The sequence below is a fragment of the Epinephelus moara genome, chromosome 23 (genome assembly GCF_006386435.1).
Source record: "Epinephelus moara isolate mb chromosome 23, YSFRI_EMoa_1.0, whole genome shotgun sequence".
NCBI lineage: Eukaryota > Metazoa > Chordata > Actinopteri > Perciformes > Serranidae > Epinephelus > Epinephelus moara.
This window is the reverse complement of record NC_065528.1, coordinates 26,469,824-26,490,374: the sequence shown is the minus strand read 5'-3', so window position 1 is coordinate 26,490,374 and position 20,551 is coordinate 26,469,824. Positions and strand designations below refer to the sequence as shown.

The 20,551-nt window shown below is 42.9% G+C and overlaps 1 protein-coding gene across 1 annotated transcript in view; it reads right to left on the bottom strand.

The window, feature by feature from the left end:
- ppfia2 (PTPRF interacting protein alpha 2) overlaps nucleotides 1–20,551 on the bottom strand; it is a 281,112-nt gene that overhangs the window by 36,553 nt on the left and 224,008 nt on the right. Inside the window, exons 7-15 of the mRNA XM_050036740.1 lie at nucleotides 18,439–18,660; nucleotides 16,514–16,660; nucleotides 12,104–12,238; nucleotides 11,338–11,421; nucleotides 9,031–9,162; nucleotides 8,858–8,920; nucleotides 8,520–8,611; nucleotides 5,584–5,716; nucleotides 2,330–2,547 (exon numbers count right to left, since the gene is read on the bottom strand). Coding sequence (XP_049892697.1) covers nucleotides 2,330–2,547; nucleotides 5,584–5,716; nucleotides 8,520–8,611; nucleotides 8,858–8,920; nucleotides 9,031–9,162; nucleotides 11,338–11,421; nucleotides 12,104–12,238; nucleotides 16,514–16,660; nucleotides 18,439–18,660 — 1,226 coding nt within the window. The remainder of the gene's footprint in view (nucleotides 1–2,329; nucleotides 2,548–5,583; nucleotides 5,717–8,519; nucleotides 8,612–8,857; nucleotides 8,921–9,030; nucleotides 9,163–11,337; nucleotides 11,422–12,103; nucleotides 12,239–16,513; nucleotides 16,661–18,438; nucleotides 18,661–20,551) is intronic.

Below are 20,551 nucleotides of genomic sequence, written 5' to 3'. Positions count from 1 at the left end.
ATGATACCTTAGTGTGAGCTTGACAGATTCTTGCATGACAGAAGGAGTATATTAAAGGGATAGTGCACCCAAAAATGAAAATTCAGCCATTATCTACTCACCCATATGCCGACGGAGACTCAGGTGAAGTTTTAGAGTCCTCACATCCTTTGCGGAGATCGGCGGGGGGAGCGACTAGCACACCTAATGGCAGACGGCGCCCCAGACTAACGTCCAAGAACACAAAATTGAAACCACAAAATATCTCCAACATGCTCATCCGTAGTGATCCAAGTGTCCTGAAGCGCCGACATAAAAAACTGTTTGGAAAAACGTCATATAAACTCTGTTTTTAGCCTCACTGTAGCCTGTAGCTCTGACTGCTTCTCTGTGCTCCGCGCTCACATGTGCGCGCTTGCGCGAGACCAGCGAAAGCATGAGTTTGCTTACCCGTGTTTACATCATGTGACACATGCACCGCAGGGGGGAGACAACAGTAACCACAGAGCTAAAAGATAATTTGCACTACAGTCTTTTAGCAAAGGACAGCCCAACATGTCTGAAGACTCTGAAATTGAGGAGGAACAGCATTTCTTTGTTGAGCCTTATTTGTTTGAGCCCGAGTATACGGACGCGGAACTCAGGCTACTGGGCGAAGCAGCCGCCGCAGCTCATGAGCCTAACCCTCAGCCAGCCGCAGAATACCGGAGTCGAGCACTGGAAACCTGGTGGTGTAGTTGTTTCAAATGCAAAGCAATGCCAACGGATGAGGAAAGTCTTTGCTGCTCAGACTGGGAATTGGCGATGCCTGCACTTGAGAATCTGGACATCAGTACTGACGAGACTGCTGCTCTTCAGAGACCGTGCATCACCGATCACCCTGAGCGCGCACACGTGAGCGCGGAGCACAGAGAAGCAGTCAGAGCTACAGGCTACAGTGAGGCTAAAAACAGAGTTCAGATGATGTTTTTCCAAACAACTTTTTATGTCGGGGCTTCAGGACACTTGGATCACTACGGATGAGCAGTATGGAGATATTCTGTGGTTTCAATTTTGTGTTCTTGGACGTTAGTCTGGGGCGCCGTCAGCCATTAGGTGTGCTAGCCACCCCTCTGCCGATCTCCGCAAGGGATGTGAGGACTCTAAAGCTTCCGGGCCTCCGTTGGCATATGGGTGAGTAGGTAATGGCTGAATTTTCATTTTTGGGTGCACTATCCCTTTAAGCATTTAAGCACGTGCCAAAAACTGCAGTTCCTCTAATGGGTGGCACCAAGAGCAAGTCAATCCCCATAGATCCCCATGTTGAAATGCCCAACTTTGCAGCATGAATAAGCATGTTTACAGCCTGGTACAAAAAACTGCTTTGGTCTCTGTAGCTAATTTCATGTTTATAACAACTATACAGGGGGTTAATTTTAATATAAATCATCTGTTTAAATGTTATGAAGGCTTGAAATAATGTATATTTTATGCTGTGTTCACATTACCAGCAACAAAGCAACAGGCTACATGTCATTTTCAGTGAAAGCCGGTGACATGAAGCTACAAACTGACGCCACAGGTGTGACAGGCTACAAATCAAAGCTGATCTGACATCAACTTTTTTTTTTGTGCTCCAATACTGAAGTGAGGCATCAAACAACTATATGTTTTTGTTTCTAGTTGTGGTATTGTGTTTGTTAGCTTAGTTAGCTGACATTATGCTAGGTTCACATGCACTGCGGTGCACACAGGGATGCAATGGGGCGGTGAATTATAACGCTACAATGGGGCTCAGACATTATTTAAAAGCACAGGCATATTTCTGACCACATACAAACTTTAGATGACCTTCAGTCAAGGTGCTCTGTGGCTTGTAGCAGACACACCCGATTCCGTGAGAGGTAACTATGTAAAAAAAAAGTTCCTCTGTGGGACTTTTTTCTGCTTCTGTAGTCACTGACATGAACACAAGCTGACCAAAATCTCTGCTCTTAATGGGATGTGTTATCTAATACTACATTAAATATAGATTTTGAGTGGAGTATCATTTGGGAAGCCAAAGATGGGGTGAGAAAAAGGGCAAAGTAGAGAAACACTGATAAAAAAAGGTGGTGGAGACAGAGTTATCTGTTGGAAACAGGGATTAATCCAACACCAGGATATCACCCTAAAGTCAGAAACATTTTTGTTAATCTGCAAACAGTACGAAAAGGTGCAGCTTTCTGGAATATGGTCCTAAAAACATATCAGGTGCTAATCTGATTTGAAGTCAAATGGATTAGGAACACAATAAGTAAAGGAGGCAAATCGATATGTCTGGGAATCTGGCCTTTTCTATTAAATTAATACTGCAGTGTGTGTCAGGTACCTAATCTCCTTGTTGATTGCATCCAGCTGCTCCTGCAGCATCATGGCCAGAGTTTGTGCATCAGAGTGGCCGCTGGGTGAAAGCAGGTCCATGGAGCTGAACAACGTTTCCCTGTCATCGTCATCGATGTCGGACATCTCCGTGTCGCTCTCGAAGTGGTGGCCTCCCAGAACCCCGAGCTGCTGCGAGCGCCATTCATGCTCCCCGAGCGATTTAGCCTGCACGTAAAGACAAGGACAGATGATGAATACCAGATCATGTACTATAAGTTCTGATTTAATACATCTAAAATATTTCGGGGGTTTCAGGAAACCTTTTTCTTCACATAATCAAAGTAACATTCTTTTGTCATGTTATCAGAATTCTATTACTTTATTCATAATATTTTCAGGAGACATCTACATATAAATGCACCCAAACTTAACTAAACCAATGCCTTCTTAATCACACCAGCAAACAAAAATAAAGGCAAAAGACCAACAAGATGGAAACACATTTTGTTTGTTTTGTTAACTACAACTTGCGCACATCCTTATCCTCTAAAATGACTTCTATTGCCTTGTTATGTCTGGACATAATACGAATGCGACATGGTGAGTTTGTTGTCTCCTTTAAACTTCAAATTCAATTTAAAAGGCACACTATTACCACTGGAGCCATGTATTTGCTGTAGAGTATAGCCTTCTAATAATAAAAATGATTTTATCCTGTGAGAGACAAGCCTGGACGCTTACCCTCCTGGTCCATTAAAAAAAAAACATTGTACACTACTTTAAAAAGAGATGACACGAGCTGGTATCATTATTGAAGCCCATCTATACTCTCCTGGTGATAATATGTTTCTCCCACTAACAACAACACTAAAACCCACGCTAGCCCTGATGTACTATGGCAGGGACTGTCTCTTGTCACCAAAATTGCACAAATGAGTTGGCCCCACTCAAGTAGATCGCCTCTTAAACTTGCCTTTATCTCTCTCCCCACATTATACCCTTAATACTATCATTCAGTTTAAATTGCCTTAATACATTTTTAACAAAATGCAGGGTTGTGGAATTAACAAGGGACAGTGTTTTTTAACCTAGATGCTATTTTCCCATGTTGCTGTGTTTAAGTTACTAATGGGAACAGCAATATGTGAAATTGGTCCAGTATTGAGGGAGATGACTGCAGCTGGCAGCCACGACAACAGGCTTAATGTACACACTCAGGGCATGTCAGCACTGTCAGTTTAAATCCACTAAAAGAGCTTTTTTGTCGCTCAGATTGTTTCTGTAAGTGTCTGACACCTTATGGAAAGGATCCCTCCAGAGACAGACCTGTTTGTTAAAGAGTACAATCCTTTTTATTTAACTAGAAACAGTCCCAAAGTCACCATCACCAAATCCGCCAGTCCATCTAAATAAACAGTAATTTTAGCGTGTATAGAGGCAGCATACTTTCACATCTAACTGTGTGAATTAAGGGTTTATTTCAACAAAACCAGAGTTGGTGATTGTTTGAACAGCTGAAAGCCAATAAAGACGTTTTTGTTAGTTTTATTTTCTTTCTGTTGACTTAAAATGAAGTGTGTTTAATGATGATAAAATTACTGTTTATTTAAATGGATCTGGTGAGTTTGGTGATGGCGATTTCAGTGCTGTCTCTGGTTTAAAAAAAGAAAGAAAATGATATTACTCTTTCACAAAAAGTTCTATCTCTGTAGGGATCATTTCCATGAGTTGTCAGACCCATAGAATAATAATTTGAGTTGCAAAAAACGAGCAGTTTTAGTAGACGTAAATGACAGTGTGAACATGGCCAGAATGTTTACATGAGACTGAAAAAACACCGCATCATGTGACCCGTGTCAAATGCTGCCCCTAGCACACACTGGAAGCGTCGCGCTGCAGCCTACACAAAGTTATTACTACTTTTAGTGAAAGGTCTGTACCTCTTCCAACTCTGTATTAGCTTGAAATCATGTGTGGACACCCACTAATTAAGAGGTGATCTCCAGAGCTATGACTCACCAGGCAATATCTTTTTGGCCACTGGCTTTTTAATGACGGGTTGTGGGTCATTTAGCTCGGAATATTTCCCTATCTCAATAACGAGCCTCTTGTCATCCAGTCTAAGTCACACTCGAGACAGCAACAGCTACAGAGTCCTCTTTATGTATCCAGGGTGAGGAGTCGAGCTGCCACAGGAGCAGAGAAGAAGAGCAGAGAGCAAGTGGGGGAAAAATGCATTTAATTCCAAGGGGGGTGAAGCTGGATATAGGACAGGCGCAAAGTGCCACGTCCAGGAGCGCTGACATGAGTCTAGCCGCTGCCGGTGTGGGGTTGTACATTGACAATATTATAGCCGTATTTTGTGACGTGCGGCATTCTCCACTGGTGTGTTTTGGCCATTACAGCTGTGATTTATGGCTGTCGGCTGCAGCCCTTTCACTCAAATCTGAACCAACAAAAAGTAGGAATCTTTGCCATAATGTTGCCAGACACTTTGAATAAAAATTTGAGCCCGACAGTAGCAAAAACAAGAAGGTTTAATGGACATGGAATGACTGCAAACATGCCCTGAATGTTTACAGTGCAGCTTGTTGTGCAGCTGCCGGCTGCGGCCCTCCGCTCAAACCTGGACCGACAAAAACTATCTATGTAGGGATCCTTTCCATGAGTTTTCAGAGACTTAGAATAATAATCTGAGCCTGTCAGTTGCAAAAACAAGCAGTTTTCGAAAACGTAAATGACAGTGTGACCAAAGCTACTATGTCTACATTACAGCCTGTTTCACGGTTGCTGGCTGTAGCCCTTTTGCTCAAACCTGAACCAAACAACAAGTCTATCTCTGTAGGGATCATTTTCATCAGTTGTCTGACATTTTTAGAATAATCATCTAACCCTGTCAGTGGCATAAGCAGGTACTTTAAGTGAACATGCCCTGTGTGTTTACATTGCTGGCTTCAGCCCTCTCACTCAATATTGCACCAATCTTAAATATTTTCGTTCCCAATAGTGCCTTAGACACAAACACGTTTTCCCTTTAATCTGATTTTAGCATCCTTATGAAAGGTTAATTATATTGCCTTAATGGAGACTTTTAGCACTTAACACTGCGTTACAGCCTCAGGGTTCTCAGAATATTTCTACTGGATGACTTTAAGAGCCTCCAACTGGCTTTTTAAAAGTAGCAGTGGTAAAAGTAGAAACACTAGGATTTTACAATAAAGGCACAGCGAGCTGGAAAGCAAACAATTAAGACTGGTTCACCTTGGTTTCACGCAGACCCATTCGACCTCTCCTTGGCCGCCTGATGACCTTGGCTGAGCGGTAGTGGTCCGACTGTGTTTCAGCCAGAGATCCCAACGAAAATCGGAGCTCAGCTGATGTGTCCAGATGAGACCTGAGAAGATACTTTTAATGAGTAATACTGCACCCCAAGTTACCGAGTGTGTGCCTTCACTAAAACATCTTCTGGGTCTCGTATATTGAAGATGAACAGTATCCTACACGGGGACTTTGCCTGAGCTGTAAAGGAGATTACAAAAGATGAGACACAACAAAAATGTCATGGTAATGTTCACAGATACGCAGACAGTAAACCAATCCAATCGTGTGTTCAGGCACCTGAAGCGTACCTAACAGTCACAATGATGTGGTGTAAAGTGTACTCCTTGAAGGATCAGCGCTCGTTATGCACGCTTCTATGGCTGCAAATTGTTTGTCTATGGAGGAGATTACAGCTGCTACTGTCAACACATCGGCACTGTAATATGAGAACTTCATGCAGCATGAAAAGGAAGCCAGAATACATCCAAGAATAGATGCGGCGAGTTCAGTGATACCAGTGTTTCTAACAATAGAGCAGAGCAAATTGTTTCATCAGTGACAGATAAAATAACAGGACTTGCTACTGGACAGAGTGTATCTGTTTTCCAGCATTTTATGTGCTTCCTGTTACATGCACAAATTACTGGATCTCAGCCAGTCAATGTCACCCAATAACAAAGTAATGGAGATGTTTCGACGACTGCAGCTATGTGAAGAATCTTTTAAACCTTAGGCACACAAATAGTTAAGCAGCTTTAAGTGCAAACCACTGTTCAGAGTCAAGCATCCTTGTCCAAATACTGCCTAATGTTTGGACACAGATCCATCTTAGTTTCATGCAGTTGCTTAATTGTCTGTGTGCTCCAGAACTCCAGTGAACTGAATCTAACTTTGGTTTGGACTTGTTTCTGAGAAGCACCAGACTGGCTAAACTTGTTAATTTTAAGGCTTAGTCATGCATAATGTGTTGCAGATTGTCCCGTGGTGGTAAATAGGTGCAGGAGGTCCTAATCCACCTAAAACAACTGACTGCTGGCTCAACCTCTCACGTGAAAGCGAATAACAAAACAGTCATCATCAGTTCAGCCAATCTGATTATTTTTCGACACACTACGAGGCCTAACTGGCTTTACACTGCAATATAAGTACAAAAACACTTTTTCGAGCAGTCTTTTTTTTCGCGAGGCAGTGTACTTCTAGGGATGTTTTAGTCCCCAGACTCTGCTGTGGAGTGAGCACTCTTGACTTTCATGCTACCTTTTGGTTAGGACAGTTGCGGATGCGATGCAGCTACACTGTAGGAGAAACTTTACTTGTAAAAATACTTCATACAACACAGTGTCTGCTTTTTGTTTTATATCCAGTGCCTGCAAAAACAGCTGTTGCACATTTCCAATACATCGTTATTACATGACAGGATTGCCACTGTCCCACTAAACGTCCCACTGAGCCCAGTTCAAACATTTAACTTTATATGAAAAAAATTGTCAAATATTCATATTAAACGGCCGAATCTGATTTGACTGACATAATTCTAAGTCGATGCAGCCCTAGTAAAACAAAAAACAAAAATTATCTGGCTTGTGTTAGTGCTTCTATTGGCATTTGCAAGATTGTGACGGACATTGCGTCAGAGACTCCTTCTGGCTCTGATTGGTTGTTTTTGTTCAGGAACAGAGAATTTTTGCAAATGCCATTAGCAGCACCAGGAGGAGCTCTCCTGTACTACTGTCAGAATAACGTGGCAGTTTCTGCAAATATGGTCAAACATTATTATTTTACAAGTTACCTGCTGTAGCTTGTAAGGCTTCTCCATATCAGTCATCAACTGGTGAACATGCTGACATGACGCTTTAGCCCCAGGATTTTAGCATGATTTATGCACCCATCAGGCATATATTTGAGACTGCTTTTGAAGAAATTCTATTTTAAATGAGTCTGCTAAAGATGGCATTTTCAACTATCTAATAGAGCAAGTAGATTTCCTTGGCGTCAGACCGTGTGTTGGCTTTCTGACTCCCTTGTGGGTTTCGCTGGGAAGGCTCATAGTCCCCATTGCTGGGGCACCTTCTTCAACCAGGTTTGTGATTTAGTGTTCATCTTTTAATGTTTTCATAACGCACTGTTTTTAACAAGGTGGGGTCGTTAACCCCATACCCAACACCCAACCTGGAGGACCCTTCCAGAGGTATAAAACCCCCTCTGGCATAGCTCTCAGGATCACTGGAGTAGGCAAGCCTCTCCACTGCCGCAAAGTGGTAATCCAAGAGTGAAGTTGGATTGGACACACCTTCAGAAAACCTGCCACAAACATCACCTGATAAGCCCTGAAATGGAACCCACAAAGAACTAGGAAAACAACTGGAGAAGAGGTGTCCAGACAGAAAGGTCTAGGAGAGATCTAGAGCAAACCACTAACAATCAAGTGAAATGGAGGACATTTATCAACGGCCTATGCTCCCTAGAGCTGCAAAGCGCTTTACGTCAAGTAAGTCACAGAGCTAATGTTAGCTTAATTAGCTTGCTAGCTACAGCTACATTGCAGCTTGCTAGAAATACCTCCACTTCTGTCTGAAATCAAGGACTTATTGTCTCAAAGATAATAAGTTATAATTTTAAAAACAACAATTTTAAAAAAGGTATTTGGAGCTGTAAATCTGACTGCATGTCTGCCATGCAATAACAAAAAGCTTGATGGGCGTAGTGACGGCATCCAAGTGCAGCTGGGCTCAGCAAACAGTCAATTTCATAAGTTCAAAGTTCAGCAGAGAGTTTCAGGGTCCAGTGGTCTAAACTCATACCAGGCTTCAGTGGTAAAATAATAATGGCCTACAAAAACTCAAACCTTAATACACTCACACCCACAGTCAACCTACCGTGACAGGGTGGGTTCTGTGAGGGAGCCTGCCCTCAATCTGAATTGGTCCAGCTCTGATCTCAGTTTCTCAATCTCCTCCGCCAGATGTGTCTGGACAAAACAATTTGACAAGACATCATTACAGGACTGTCCATGATATCACATGCCCAACGAATGTCTGTCCCAGTACCAAACAACAGTCATATCGGTGCATGTCAACACTCTCTTTGATTGTCTTCATAATAATTAATACCAACAGAGTGCTTATGAAATTAATTCCACTGTTGTCCCCCCTACAGGAAGCTCATGGCTATTCAGCTGCAGAGGTTGGTAATCATCATCATTTCTGAAACCTACTTTTTCATGGAGTGAATCTTCGTACTGTTTTCTGTAGCCTTCCGAGTCTTGGATTAACAAATTCTGCAAAGAGAAGAAAAAACACAGAGGTGTAAAAATCCACCTCCTCCTGACATCCATTGGACAGAACTGATATTGACAGGTTTCCATTGACAACAGCAGCCCTCTTTAACCTTCTCTTCTAGAGCTGCCATCCGCTCCTTCAGGTGGAGCTGAAGACGCTCATTGGACTCTGTGAGGAGTCTGTCCACCGTGTCTGACAGACGCTTGTTGTGCTCCTCGTTCATCTTTTCCCTCTGTCGAGCCTGGAGGAAGTACACAGTTTAATATTTATACTTAAAAAAAAGTCACAATAACCCCTTTAAATTGATCGCTGTAAAACTACTGGCTACTTTAAAGCAGTGCAGTGCTTTAAAGGAATACTTCATCCGCAAGATGATCATTTGTGTACCAATTACTCACTTTGTGTTAAGCTGAAGTTGTAAAGAAAGCTTTATTTGCCTCCTGTGAACAAATAATCCAAAAACAGAGAACATTCTTGATAAAGTGAAGTCATAGGGGTCCACGTTTAACAACAGCAAAACTATATCATATAGTTCACACAACTCGTGCAGTATAATCCAAGTCTCAGAGTCGTATGCTCATTACTTCCCAAACAGACAAACCTTTCCTACGGGGAACTGAACAGTTAGTGAAACTTATCTATGTTCTCTTCAAAGCCAGACTCCATTGACAAAAACAGTAATTTTAGCTCGCTGAACAAAGGAGCTGCTGGTCTGCCACTGCCTACAATCAGTTAGTTTGTTTGTGTTACTGTGGGACTTTGGAGTTTTAAAGGGACCGTTCTGATTCACTATAGTCCACGATGACACAAAGACACTAACTAATCAAGACAGTGGTAGACCAGCAGCTCCCGGGTTCAGTGAGGTAAAATTACTGTTTTTGTCAATGGAGGCTGGCTTTGAAGAGAGCATAGATTAAAGGGATAGTGCACCCAAAAATGAAAATTCAGCCATTATCTAGTCACCCATATGCCGAGGGAGGCTCAGGTGAAGTTTTAGAGTCCTCACAACACTTAAGGAGATCCCAGGGGAGAGGGGGTAGCAACAAAACTCCACCTAATGGAGGCTTAAGGCGCCGTGGATTCACACGTCCAAGAACACATAATTGAAACCACACAATATCTCCATACTGCTCGTCCGTAGTGATCCAAGTGTCCTGAAGCCCCGACATAAAAAGTTGTTTGGAAAAACGTCATTTGAACTCTGTTTTTAGCCTCATTGTAGCCTGTAGCTCTAACTGCCTCTCTGTACTCCGCGCTCACGTGTGCGTGCTTGCGTGTGAGACCAGCCACAGCACATGAACCCACATGAACGCGGTGCCCATGTCTCACGGTCTCGCACTAGCGCACACACGTGAGTGCCATGCACAGAGAGGCAGTTAGAGCTACAGGCTACAATGAGGCTAAAAACAGAGTTCAAATGACGTTTTTCCGAACAACTTTTTATGTCAGTGCTTCAGGACACTTGGATCACTACGGACGAGCAGTATGGAGATATTGTGTGGTTTCAATTATGTGTTTTTGGACGTTTGAATCTGAGGCGCCTTAAGCCTCCATTAGGTGGAGTTATGCTGCTACCCCCTCTCCCCTGGGATCTCCGCAAGTGTTGTGAGGACTCTGAAACTTCACCAGAGCCTCCCTCGGCATATGGGTGAGTAGATAATGGCTGAATTTTCATTTTTGGGTGCACTATCCCTTTAAGTTCCACTGTTAGTTCAGTTCCCTGTCAGAAAGGGCTGTCTGTTTGGGAAGTACTGAGCATACAACTGGATAAATGAGACTTGGATTATACTGCATGAGTCATGTGACAGTTTGTTAACAGATGTTTTGATATATCTTTACTGTTGTTAAACGTGGACCCCTATGACTTCAATTCATCATGAATGTTCTCAGTTTTTGGATTCTTCGTTCACCGTGGAGGTATGCGGGAAAAACAAAGTTTTCAGCATGAATTCAACACAACATGGGGTGAGTAACTGACATACAGTGTTCCTTTAAATCACATACGACATTCTGACCTGACTCTCAGTGTAAACTACAGTAAATAACAAAATGTAACTTTACCAATTCAGGGTTCAAATCAGGTTTCCAGGGGAAAATCAGCTTTGTGAATTCTTCCTAAGGTTACAATAATATTTATATATGCTTTTCTCTCTCAAACTGTGCATGTAGCATTTTGGAACAACACTATACAATATGACTATGAAGATGCTAATGAGATCTAAAATAAGTAGTACATTATTGCATCATTTGTGAGCAATTTACAAACCAGAGTGTGTGAAACATTGATTTGGTCTAGTGTCAGCGGTGATAAATCAGACAGCATGTCATCAGTCGCAGTCGCCTCAAGCTGTCATGCTCATGCAGGAGTGGCTGCCTGGTTAAAGCTGCCTGGCACGACGCCTCCGCTGTGACTCACCCGTAGCAGCTCCTGGTTCTTCTCCTCCAGCTGGCATTCCAAGTGCCTCATTCGCTCCTCAATGCTCCCGTGACGCTCTTCCGCCTACACATGGATCACAGCATAGACAGGACAAAAGAGGGCACGATGATCTGCATGTTTGACAGCCTTGAAAGGGCGACAAAGAAAAGCAATGGCGACGACACAAGCCAAAGCCTCTACCCCAAACTCAAAGATGGATGTCTATCGTTTCAAAGCGTAACAGGAGAGACAGAGAGAGAGCTGGTTGAAACAAAGAGTGACAAGGAGAAGGATGGAGAACGAGGCCACCAAAGGACAGAATGAAAGAGGAAGAGAGCTCCTCCAGCACTGCCAAGTATGAGCTCCAGCCAGAAGTTGCCATGCAGCTGTCCCGTGGTGGTAGAACAGCCAGAGCAGAACCCCAGTAAACACGCTCGCCACAAAACACTAATAAGATAAATGAATGAAATCTGCTCTCTACAGGAATTGGCAGTAGCTGTGATGCCCTGTGGGACTACCTTCCTAAGAATGGAGTTCATGTCTTGGAGTTTAGCTTCCATAACAAAGTGATAATCATCGGGGGAGGAAGAGGAGCTGGAGTCAGACTACGTGGCCGAGGAAGAGGAGAGGGACATGTTGAAACGTCATGACATGACACCACGTGCACACTTACACACAGGTATAGAACAATCTAGAGACGAGGGCATCTGTGGGAAAGTGTTAACAGCATGTGTGTGTTAATGTGAGTGTGTGCGTGTGTTCCTACCTTGGTGAGGGCTGCTATCCTTTGGGCCAGTTCAGCCTCTACCTCCGGCAGCGTTTCGGCCTTCCTCATGGTCTGCTGGAGCTTCTGCTCTGCGAGCTCCAGCCTCTCCTGTAGCTGCCTGTTCTTCTCCTCCATCTGCAGAGAGAAACATCAACCACACCAGCAGGTAGTCATTTAGAAGATTTACAAGATATCGCCTGCTGTAAATTCTCCAATTAAATACTTACATAAATGTAGTTAAAGGGGACCTATGCTCATTTGAAAATTCATACATTATTCCTATGGTCTAAGACAGTCCAAGAATATTAATAAACAAAGCTAGAGCGCTAAAACTCAATCTGTGATGTCATCAAGTATAAAGTCTGGAGCTGCCGCAGTGACTGCCGTTTCTTGTTGAACAAGTAGGTGCCAGGGGTTAGCGTGGTACAGTGGTTCCCAGCCAAGGAGTCCAGATTTCTGTCATTAGTTCAAGGTCCACATAGTGTAAGATTTTCAGCGTCATACTTGCATTTGGCCATGTTGTCAAGCTAGTTTGCTGCACTGTCAAGTAGCTGTCGCTTAGTCACTCACTCTACAGCAGGAAACAGCACTTCAAAATAAAAGCTCTGAGCCGAAAATTCACTGTATTTAACTTGACACACTTATGAGTCACTTGCAGCCCAATTCAGAGTGAGCCTGTGACACCCCACTGGCTTAGTTAGTTTGGTAAAGTATCAGCTTTTCCATTGAAACGTTCCTACAAGAATAGCTTGCAGCGTGCGCACAAGCAGTGTTGAAGGAGGGGCCAAGTTTGAATGTGTTTACAAACAGTAACCAATAATTCCTGTGTCGTGTACCTTTAAGAATAGTTAACCGTATTTATGTTTTCTCCCCCTCTATCTTGGCATGTAACCTGAAAAACATTCTGTGAATATTAATCCCTTCCTTCTTTTCCTCTCAATGTCAGCAGAGCATCATCGCCTGGTAGAAAATAGAAGCACAGATATGTTTAGTAGGAGGACTGGCTACTGAAGGTTCTGGCAGCGCGCCTCAACCCTCCTTCAAAATAGCACTATAACAGAGTCAGAACAGCAGCGGCTCTGCACTTGCCAAGAGTGACAGTGGCAACTTTTGCTCAGCAGATACCGGTAATTGCCCTGATGAGGCATTCAGATGGATTATAAGGATGGAAATCAAAACCCAGCATTCAGTGACGCTGCCACCGAGTGACGTGTATGTCACTGTTGCGTGTTAAGGCTTTTGTCCCCGCCTTCCTCTGGGCGCAGATCAGTTTTAAGACTCTTCTTTTGGGGCTGGCTTGGCAGCCTTTGCCATCAGCGACAGATGCTCTGCTCCCCAAAGCATCGGGCCTGGCAGCTCTATAAGCAATAATTAGACTGGAGTGGGGCAGGGCCTGTGTTGTGTGTATCAGTGATATTTTCTGACTTTACCCTTATCACAATCCCATTGGTGTCTGGGATGACGCTGGGGAAGCATGACAGTGTGTTTTTGTTTGCAATATTCTCCCTTAGTGCCATTCCATCCATCTTTTTTTTTTTTTTTTTGCCTTTTTGCTCGGCATTTCTTCTCATCCCTTCATCCCTCTGTACGGACAGCCAAGCCTACATTCCCTGAACAACTCATCTTCAAACATCAGCAGCCAGATCCTGGAGTTCAGCTTGTGGCACAACAACAAGTAAAATCATCACACAGCCAGCGAGGAAGTGTGTTTGTGTATGGTCGCAGGAGCTTAAACCCAAAGGTTTAAGATGTTATTTCTGTACGTTCTGAGGGCGTTTCAATGGTTAATAGTTAACTAGTTAACTGCTGAGAATATTTCTGACTGGTTACACATGTCAGTTTATAGATTCATTTTGCTACTCTTTAGTTGACTACACTGTGCACCACCCAGGTCTGGTGGGAGCTAGCTAGGGGCGCCACGCATTCAGGGATTATCACTACTAACGCTTTCCTGACCCAATAGCATTGCTGTGGAAACATGGTGCTCACCCTCCAGTCTCCCACCAGATTGCCCCAGTGAGAAAGCAACTCAATTTTGAACTGCAAACACCCTTTAGCGTTTTAAACTATGTTAGCTCTGTAAGCAGTATCAGCATGGTTCCGCTAGCTAGCTCTCACACGACCTGGCTGATGCTCAGTGCAGTGTGGCCCTGGCTAACATTAGCTAACCAATGGAGAATGGATGGTGGGCATATTAACATGGCTCCCTGCCTGTCAGAATATGAAATAAAAGGCAAGACATTTACATCACAAAACAATGAAACTTCACTACCTTTAAATGGATAGCCCTTTGAAATGTGGTGCTGAAGCTCACTGAGTCACTGGAGTGCCAGACCAAAAGAAAAGGCCTTTTGTGTTACACATCACTTTGCATTTTTATTGTCCTGTATAATTAATGTGTGTTGGGCTATTGAACACAAAATTAACTGAAACTGTCTTCCCTACTCTGAATTACCACGAACAGCATTTAATTTCCAAGGAACATAATATGTTTTCTTGCAGAGAGTTCGATGAGCAAATTTTTTACCCCTCTAATGTCTGTACGGTAAATATGTAGCTAGCAGCCTGTTAGCTTAGGTTAGGGCCTGGCTCTGTCCAGACTATTTCGTTGCTGGGAGCAAACACTCCCAACAAATTCAGTGTTTGCACAGATTACACAGTGGTTTCCAACTGGTGGGTCGCTGTCCCAAAGTGGGTACATTCTGAATGGACCGCAACAGACTCGTGAATCTCTCAAGTTTGTAGAAAACACATTATCTTAGAGTACAGTGAATTCCGGCACTAAGCTTTTATTCTGAATTGCCATTTCCTGCTATAGAGTGAGTGGCTAACAGATGGCTACTTGACAGAGACAGCGTCTTGCCGACATGACCAAATGCACACTTGGAAGTTTTCCTTGTCGGCTTTCTCCCAGAAAGTCTTTTCTGAAAGTAATCCATTAATTGTAACCCAAACCACGACTTTATTCCTAACCCATAACCAAGAGATCGCTCTCTGATAGAAAGCCCTTGAGAAAAATTTCTCCCAACTGCACCAAATCCATGTATGACGCTAAATGTATATAACTGAGTGGACCTTGAACTAATGAATAAGGACAAATCTGGACCCTGCGGCTGCACCAATTGGGAACCACTGCTGTAAACAGGTAATGCTTTTATTTGTGAGCTTCAGATGTGGGTTTTGTTACCTTAAGACAGCACCATACTTAATGTTTCCCTCTGTTTCCAGTCTTTGTGCCAAGCTAAGCTAACTGGCTGCTGGCTGTAGTCTTGAATTTATGACTTTAAAGAGGCTCTGTATGAACATCAGAGTGTATGAGTTGTTTGGACGCAGTTCTCAATATGGAGGTGGTTGAGCCAGCAGCTAGCAGGGAACAGTGCTAACTCCAAAGACGGTGTTAAACAACAGGTGGTACGCTTTCCACAACAACACTGTCCTGATACCAGTGGTAACTGTCATATGAGCAAAGTGCAGAGCGACATCTATTAGCTAGCTAGTGGGAAACACACATGCACTAACATGCATGCACGGCCGAACCACCACAACAAACCACAGAGAAGCTCAGATAACATGCCATTACTCTGCTGTAACTTACAGAACAAATAGAGGTTTGTTGTGCTCTGATGGCTGCATACAGAAACTTGACTTTACATTTGCTGGACACATGAGAGAGATTATCGATCATGTAACTCTCTACAAGAAAGCAAACAAGCGTCTTTCCAAAAATTTCAAACTGTTCCTTTAACAGAGTCGTTGCTTGGTGTCGAAGTAACTTTCTTTGCAGCAAAGCCAAAGGGAGCTTGTGTGTCTCATGGTGTTTGTGTGCGCCCATGATCACTTCTGCTCATATCAGTATGATGCTCTTTCCATCCTTCCAGAGCTCAGCTGGTGCTTAAGCCCGTACTCATGAAAATGTCACTCAATCTTCTATGGCCGGGCAATTTCTCTAATTGGCTGCTATGAATCACAAAGAACCATCAAAAGGGAGAATAAATCTGTGTCATTGTTTGGTCATATTGCGCAGCGTTACGCAACTTATGAAGATGACTTTCAGCCATCTACCGTCAAAATTCCTTCTCCGGCAGTAATTTCCTCTGACCTTATTTGACACAATGTCAAGAGCTTTGCTCATTGCCAAACTCTCTGTGGATCAGCTCTAAGGGCTTTGTTAACTGACAGGAACCATCTATCTCACACAACCAGCTGCATGCATCTTTAAATCTTTTCGGAATCCAGTTATGTCGTGGAAGAGAAATGTCTGAATGGTCCATTTCAGCAGCCACCTGGACCCATGACTCAGTTTGACGTAATAATCAGTGAAAACTGGAACACACATTATCTTGATAATCTCTCAGGATATAAGGTCATCAGTTACTTTGACCTCGCACACTCTCCTTGGATTATACAGACCTGTCGCAGGAACGCTTCCTTATTGGCCAACTCGTTCTCCAGTTTGTCGTTGATGTCGTGCACAGAGGTGGACTCTCGCTGGGCGCTCAGGTAGCGTTTTTCCAATGTTACAATCCGTTCCTCCATGTCCTCTTTCTGACACATGGCCTGCACACAAACACACAGTCAGAGCATTTTAAGAATAACAGCATGTGAAAATAAAGATGAGAGCAGTCTTAACACTATTGGGTAATTTCTCCTCTACTGATGAGGGTTTTGAAGAGAGGGGGAAAAAAGCATGTTTCTTGCTGCTGCTTAGTTTTGTCTTGAAGAAATGCTTAACCCCCCATGTGATCATTTGCATATCTATTACTCATTAGAAACTTTGTTTTTCTTGTATGCCTCCAGTGAACAAAGAATCCAGAAAAGGAGAAAATTCTTGATGAATTGAAGTCATAGGCAACCGCGTTTAACAACACCAAAACTTTATCAAAACATCTGTTTACAAACTCTCACATGGGGACTATCCCAGCTGACATTGGGCGAGAGGCGGGGCACATCGTCCTGGACAGGTCGGCATACTATCGCAGGGCTGACAAGGGCAATTTAGAGTTACCAATTAACCTAACCTGCATGTCATTGGACTGTGGGAAGAACATGCAAACTCCACACAGAGGGGCTCCCCCACCCTGGGTTAAAACTGGGAACCCTCTTGCTATGAGGCGACAACGCTAACCACTGCACCACTTTTTGTAAACATTAATTTTACGATTTAATATCTGCACAGGCTTCATTTATACTACCATGATTTCATAACAGCATGTTATTATTACAGATACTTCTGTAATGACTATGAAAGCTAAAATTACAGCAACAACTTTGTCATAAAATGTCCAGAAGCCTTCACACAGTTACTGAACCTGAAATGTAAACACAAAGCAGAACTGCAGGTTGATAACAAAGCCTTTGTCATCAGGTTAGCTCCATTTATGACATGACCACAGTATAATACAGACCAGAAACAAATATAAAATAAGACTATAAAGCTTCATTATCACACAGCTGTGATCTTGGATCTCACACTACTGCCATGAACCAAGGTCTCCTCTCATGACGGCAACATTATCTCCGAAGCTCTGAGAGTTCATTTCCTGCACGGGGAATTGCTGCAGATACAAACGCCATGCAAGCACATGTGGTTTCGAAACCACACGTAAAATAGTCGCCACTGGGAGAGCTGAATAAGCGGCTGCTCTCAGAGGACGCAGTGCAGGGTAATAATGAAGGGTCAGCCCGATAAGGCCACAATCACTACCTCTGCCTGCATCATTAGCAATCAATAGCAATTTCAGCCGAGGGCTACGGGGAGATTAGCTTATATTCATATCCAGTCCACTTCACTGGCATTCACCTCACACGCGTGTATACTGAATGGGCTCTCTAATTGCTAATGTAGGACACAAACATTGTCATTTCTCCGGGAAAGTGGCATTTAACTGGCTGGTTTGGTGCTTATATGTCAACACTCTTGCTTGAAATGGTGTTTGATAACCAAACAGTGGCAGGTGCAGACACAGCTGCTTGTTTTTATTAGAGGTTTTTCTTCATTGTTAAGTTTTTGTCTTTGAGAAGTGTTTATGAAGCTTTAAGCAAAAGCCTGTCAGCATATTATATTTATAAGATTCACTTGCTTGCATGTGATTTTTTTTGAGAGTCATGTTAATAAAGCCTTTTTAATGTATTTTTATACTTTAAAGAAGCAGTGTGTGCATGTGTTGGAGGCATACATAGTCATAAAGAGGGAGTGCGAGAGTATATGCTAATAGAAGCTTTTTTTAGCCCACTGCTGGCCTTCTTTGATGTCTCTCTTGCAACTGTTATTCCCTTGCAAATGTGCATGCTTTCCCCTGTCCCCAGTGTGTGTGTGTGTGTGTGTGTGCTGTAACCTCTTTGATGTCCCTCTGGTACTTGTTGTTCATCTCCTCCGACTTGATGAGGTCCTTCCGGGCGGTCTCCAGCTCCTGCTCCACCTCGGAGACCCGGGAGGAGAGGGAGGACATGCGCTCCTTCATCTGGGCCAGCTCGTAGTTCTGCTTCTCCAGCAGGTCCTGCAGCTCCACCACTTGGCTCGCCTCGTGGGCCGACTCCAGAGAGCCATTGGACAGACGCTGGGGGAGAGACGAGTAAAGACGGGACAGCAACTTTAGCATCATGTTGACAACAAAATTTGTTTTCGTTGGCGCACATACAGTTTAAAAACCTGAATGTGGAGGCTCATGCACACCATCAATAACTTGTAGATCAGTGTGTGGGAGAGAGAGAAAAAAAACCCTGCACACTGTCCTATTACTCGTAATAAAATGCATAAAAACACAATGTTTTGGGTCCTCATGAGGTAGAGGTACTCTTTTTTAATGCACACAAAAAAGTGGTGCATATGCATTCAAATAAGGTGGACAATTGTACTTATGATGCACACTAATATTTCTTGTTTTAAATAAAATACAATCTCTTTACAATCATATACAGACTGTTAAATCTGCCTTTACAAACTGCTTGTCATGTGTAAACGCATTCGCTTTTTATGAGACTCTCCGACCTGACATCATTCACCTTCTTTTTCAACAGGGAATATATCAATTAGATGTCTCCTTTAACTTCAGCCAAATATGTAAACCATGATATGAGGGTGTAATTTAACAGATGTCAAACTAGCTTCCTCCAGCTCCCCTGTTGAGGTTAACCCCAACATGGTGTCTAGTAGTGATGCTCCAACTGGAGGTAATAACTGCCTTGACATGTATGATTAAATATGTTAGCATTTTGAATACTTAGCTAACAAGTTGGCAATGAAATGCAAATAAGTAACCTAGGAAAGTTAGCTAGCTCTCTGGTAACCACTTCACTTATTATGGTTTAATGGTAACTTATTTTATTGCAAATATTTAAACAGGTAAGATATGTGATAGTTGGAAAATAGCATGGCTAGTTAGCTAATTATCCTGGGTGGTCTGTTAGCATTACTAGCTAACTAGTTAGCCGTTAGCGGCGCTCCAAGCGTAGCTAATGAATGCTTGCCACGTCATTGATGTCGCATTTAGCGTTAGCTAACAAGTAAGCTAACAATGCTAACAGACAACCGAGTACAATAAGCTAACTAGCCAAAATGTGATTCTAGTAATGTAACCGTTAACACAACACAGTTTTATCGTAAGTCAGCTGCAAATGGCTCTCCTGTTTGAGTATATGTTGTAAAATATACTGAAAGCAAAGTAAGTAAACTGATAACTAGTTAGCTAGCTAACGATCCCAGTTTGTTTATTAGCATTTTTAGCTAACTTGTAAGTTAAATGCGACCTCAAAAACGTAGCAAGCACTTGTAACGCAATCATAATTAATCAAACTCGCCACAGCGGACATTACCTACACTTGGAGCGCCACTAACAGGCGCCATGTTGCGGTTAACCTCTGGTTACCGGGCGGATGTCGCATATTTGATGTCTACTCTCCTGTTCATGATTACAGACCGCGCAGGTGTAACGCTAACTTATGTGACCCCATTAAATGATACCCTTCAAGCTCCGTACATGATTGGCTGAGGGAGAGAGACAGCTGATTGGCTGCAGATAATTCTCTGTTGAATAAAAAGGATTTATGAACGGAGCCGTGGTGAAGTTCACACATGATAAGCAGTTAGTAAACTGCAAATACCTGATTTATACATACAAATATATTCATAGATTTCTATTGTATTTATTTTAAACAAGAAAAAAATGTGTGCATCATGTGTAGGCTACATAACGCGGATTATTTTTTACATTTTCACATGAATGAATGGATGACTTTCAGTATTCATGTCTGATTTGAAAAGGAAATTGTCAGCAGCTATCCCAAACTAATTTACAGCCATTAATATAGATGACTTAGCAACAGCCATAGATATTAAATATACAGACCCCATCTCGACCAAGCCCAGCTACATAAATAAATGAACCAGCCCATCAGCATCACCCTCTTCATCTGCATACCTCCTAAATAGCTGTGTTTCCCTTTAACTCC